The 4,459-nt window shown below is 47.8% G+C and overlaps 1 protein-coding gene across 1 annotated transcript; it reads left to right on the forward strand.

The window, feature by feature from the left end:
- LOC124002794 lies at positions 1 to 1,582 on the forward strand. Its single transcript, XM_046310532.1, has 3 exons — positions 1 to 622; positions 992 to 1,089; positions 1,220 to 1,582. The coding sequence occupies exons 1-3, from the start codon at positions 271 to 273 to the stop codon at positions 1,418 to 1,420; spliced, it is 651 nt and encodes a 216-aa protein (XP_046166488.1). The 5' UTR covers positions 1 to 270; the 3' UTR covers positions 1,421 to 1,582.
- Positions 1,583 to 4,459: the final 2,877 nt, after the last annotated feature.

Consider the following 4,459-nt stretch of genomic DNA (forward strand, 5'->3'; position numbering starts at 1 on the left):
ATAATGGACTGGACGGACGCTTCTTCAGGAACAACAACACGGATACTATTTCAACCACCTGGGTAGCTTGCTAGACAAGGTAAAACTGAAAGATTGACGTTTTAGGCCATGTTAATATACATTAGCTAATCGCAGTGTTTAAAACACATTTCAGTTGACGTTAACTTGAACCTAATGTGCTTGTTCAATTTGCAAATGTGTTAAAGATTGATACTGAGCCCTGCACTAGGCTATTCGCTAATGCTAACTAGCTAACTAACATCCCTGACAATGAGCTCATTAAACTACTCATCCCCTGCTAAAGAAGAGGATGTCTGCTGTCCGGAGAAAGAAGCTCTGGCGCTGAACATTGTCGTGAAAGATGAAGAGGAGAATATTACAGTGAAAGGAGAGAAAGATGCTCTGGCGCTGAACATTGTCGTGAAAGACGAAGAGGAGGAGGATATTACAGTGAAAGGAGAGAAAGAACCTTTCAGAATGAAAAAGGAGGAAGAGGAGGCTGTTATAGGGAAAGAAGAGAAAGCATCCTCTTCCTCTCTAAAAGGTTCTATCTCAGTAAAGGTGAAGGAGGAAGACGTTTTGGGAGTGAAAGAGGAGGAGACAGAATATCAGATTAACACCAGTGAGTATTGTCCTATAAACAGGGGCACAAACTATGCAGTTGTTGAATTAATGTGTAGTTTTTAAGGGGCATTCTACTGAAGTTCTTCACTTCAATATGATGTTCAGTACTATATAAATTGTTAAAGGGTCAATCTGCCATTGCTACATATATTTTTGGGACTTTTAAATGAGATTTAATTATATATAACAGGCTTTTAAAATGTAATAATGGAGCATAATTTATACTTAAAATATCAAAGGGACACAAAAGGCACCCAATTAATTTAGAGATATTAATGCCTCTGATAAGACCCTATGACTGTAATAGACAGTAATAATAGATGATGGTAATAAGTTCACCATCTTTTTGATGTTCTCGTTCAAACAGGAGAGAGACATGACTATCGTGGGTCCTCTGGGGAGCCTCAACAACATCCTGATGCTGACGAGACAGAGAAGAGTCTCTCCAGATCAGAACACCAGATGGTACAGCTTGGTCTGGTCTAACAAACAGCTTGCTCTATCGGGGGCTGGGTTTCTGTAAGGCACTTTATGACAACAGTGACATCAGCATCCATAATGATATGTGTCTGTGTCCCCTCTTTATGGTTACCAGGACAACGCTAGCCCTTCCGCCTTCCCGGAGACCCTGTGTCGTGCCTCTCCTGGTAGCACCTTACTGCTGGGTATGAAGAGGTTGTCTGTGCTGCTGGTAGACTGCAGGAAAACAACGGGGCTGAGAGGAACTGTGAGAGGAGGAGAAGAGAAGAAAGGATCGGATTTGACACATCAAAGTAAGTGCTGTAGTTTAGTTTGAACAAATAAAATAGATCTGCCCATTGGAATCTCTTCCCAATAGGGCTGTCCCAGACTAATACAAAAACAACTTTGCACACTCTTGGTATTCTCTCAACCAGCTTAACCTGGAATGCTTTTCCAACAGTCTTGAAGGAGTTCCCACATATGCTGGGCACATGTTGGCTACTTTTCCGTCACTCTGCGGTCCAACTCAGCCCAAACCATCTCAATTTGGGTTGAGGTAAGGTGATTGTGGAGGCCAGGTTATCTGATGCAGCACTCCATCACTCTCCTTCTTGGTCAAATAGCACTTACACAGCCTGGTTGTGGTTAGGTCATTGTCCTGTTGAAACACAAATGATAGTCCCGCTAAGCACAAACCAGATGGGATGGTGTATCGCTGCAGAATGCTGTGGTAGCGATGCTGGTTAAGTGTGACTTGAATTCAAAATAAATCACAAACAGTGTCACCAGCAAAGCACCATCACTCATGAATGCTCATCAATGCTTCCCGGTGGGAAACACACATGTGGAGATCATCCGTTCACCTACTCTGCGTCTCACAGACATGTCGGTTGGAACCGGAAATCTCAAATTTGGACTCATCAGACCAAAGGACAGATTTCCACCGGTCCATTGCTCATGCTTCTTGATTCACACAGTCTCCTCTGAACAGTTGATGTTGAGATGTGTCTCTTAATTGAACTCTGTAAATCATTTATTTGGGATGCAATTTCTGAGGGTCTTCCTTTCCTGTGGAGGTCCTCATGAGAGCCAGTTTCATCGTAGCTTTTGATGTTTTTTTGCGACTGTACTTAAAGAAACTTTCAATGTTCTTGAAATATTCGGTATTGACTGACCATGTCTTCAAGTAATGATGGACTGTTGTTTCTCTTTGCTTATTTGAGCCATTTGGACTTGGTCTTTTACCAAATAGGGCTGTCTTCTGTATACCACATTTACATTTAAGTCATTTAGCAGACGCTCTTTTCCAGAGCGACTTACAAATTGGTGCATTCACCTTATGACATCCAGTGGAACAGTCACTTTACAATAGTGCATCTAAATCTTAAAGGGGGGGGGGTGAGAGGGATTACTTATCCTATCCTAGGTATTCCTTAAAGAGGTGGGGTTTCAGGTGTCCCCGGAAGGTGGTGATTGACTCCGCTGTCCTGGCGTCGTGAGGGAGTTTGTTCCACCATTGGGGGGGCCAGAACAGCGAACAGTTTTGACTGGGCTGAGCGGGAGCTGTACTTCCTCAGTGGTAGGGAGGCGAGCAGGCCAGAGGTGGATGAACGCAGTGCCCTTGTTTGGGTGTAGGGCCTGATCAGAGCCTGGAGGTACTGAGGTGCCGTTCCCCTCACAGCTCCGTAGGCAAGCACCATGGTCTTGTAGCGGATGCGAGCTTCAACTGGAAGCCAGTGGAGAGAACGGAGGAGCGGGGTGACGTGAGAGAACTTGGGAAGGTTGAACACCAGACGGGCTGCGGCGTTCTGGATGAGTTGAAGGGGTTTAATGGCACAGGCAGGGAGCCCAGCCAACAGCGAGTTGCAGTAGTCCAGATGGGAGATGACAAGTGCCTGGATTAGGACCTGCGCCGCTTCCTGTGTGAGGCAGGGTCGTACTCTGCGGATGTTGTAGAGCATGAACCTACAGGAACGGGCCACCGCCTTGATGTTGGTTGAGAACGACAGGGTGTTGTCCAGGATCACGCCAAGGTTCTTAGCGCTCTGGGAGGAGGACACAATGGAGTTGTCAACCGTGATGGCGAGATCATGGAACGGGCAGTCCTTCCCCGGGAGGAAGAGCAGCTCCGTCTTGCCGAGGTTCAGCTTGAGGTGGTGATCCGTCATCCACACTGATATGTCTGCCAGACATGCAGAGATGCGATTCGCCACCTGGTCATCAGAAGGGGGGGAAAGGAGAAGATTAATTGTGTGTCGTCTGCATAGCAATGATAGGAGAGACCATGTGAGGTTATGACAGAGCCAAGTGACTTGGTGTATAGCGAGAATAGGAGAGGGCCTAGAACAGAGCCCTGGGGGACACCAGTGGTGAGCGCGTGGTGAGGAGACAGATTCTCGCCACGCCACCTGGTAGGAGCGACCTGTCAGGTAAGACGCAATCCAAGCGTGGGCCGCGCCGGAGATGCCCAACTCGGAGAGGGTGGAGAGGAGGATCTGATGGTTCACAGTATCGAAGGCAGCCGATAGATCTAGAAGGATGAGAGCAGAGGAGAGAGAGTTAGCTTTAGCAGTGCGGAGCGCCTCCGTGATACAGAGGAGAGCAATCTCAGTTGAATGACTAGTCTTGAAACCTGACTGATTTGGATCAAGAAGGTCATTCAGAGAGAGATAGCGGGAGAGCTGGCCAAGGACGGCACGTTCAAGAGTTTTGGAGAGAAAAGAAAGAAGGGATACTGGTCTGTAATTGTTGACATCGGAGGGATCGAGTGTAGGTTTTTTTTTTTCAGAAGGGGTGCAACTCTCGCTCTCTTGAAGACGGAAGGGACGTAGCCAGCGGTCAGGGATGAGTTGATGAGCGAGGTGAGGTAAGGAGAAGGTCTCCGGAAATGGTCTGGAGAAGAGAGGAGGGGATAGGGTCAAGCGGGCAGGTTGTTGGGCGGCCGGCCGTCACAAGACGCGAGATTTCATCTGGAGAGAGGGAGAAAGAGGTCAGAGCACAGGGTAGGGCAGTGTGAGCAGAACCAGCGGTGTCGTTTGACTTAGCAAACGAGGATCGGATGTCGTCGACCTTCTTTTCAAAATGGTTGTGAAGTCATCTGCAGAGAGGGAGGAGGGGGGAGGGGGAGGAGGATTCAGGAGGGAGGAGAAGGTGGCAAAGAGCTTCCTAGGGTTAGAGGCAGATGCTTGGAATTTAGAGTGGTAGAAAGTGGCTTTAGCAGCAGAGACAGAGGAGGAAAATGTAGAGAGGAGGGAGTGAAAGGATGCCAGGTCCGCAGGGAGGCGTGAGCGCGCAATGAGTCATCGAGCCACGGAGCAGGAGGGGAGGACCGAGCTGGCCATATACCCCTTTAACTTGTCACAAGACAACTGAT

The sequence above is a fragment of the Oncorhynchus gorbuscha genome, linkage group LG18 (assembly GCF_021184085.1).
Source record: "Oncorhynchus gorbuscha isolate QuinsamMale2020 ecotype Even-year linkage group LG18, OgorEven_v1.0, whole genome shotgun sequence".
Classification (NCBI taxonomy): domain Eukaryota; kingdom Metazoa; phylum Chordata; class Actinopteri; order Salmoniformes; family Salmonidae; genus Oncorhynchus; species Oncorhynchus gorbuscha.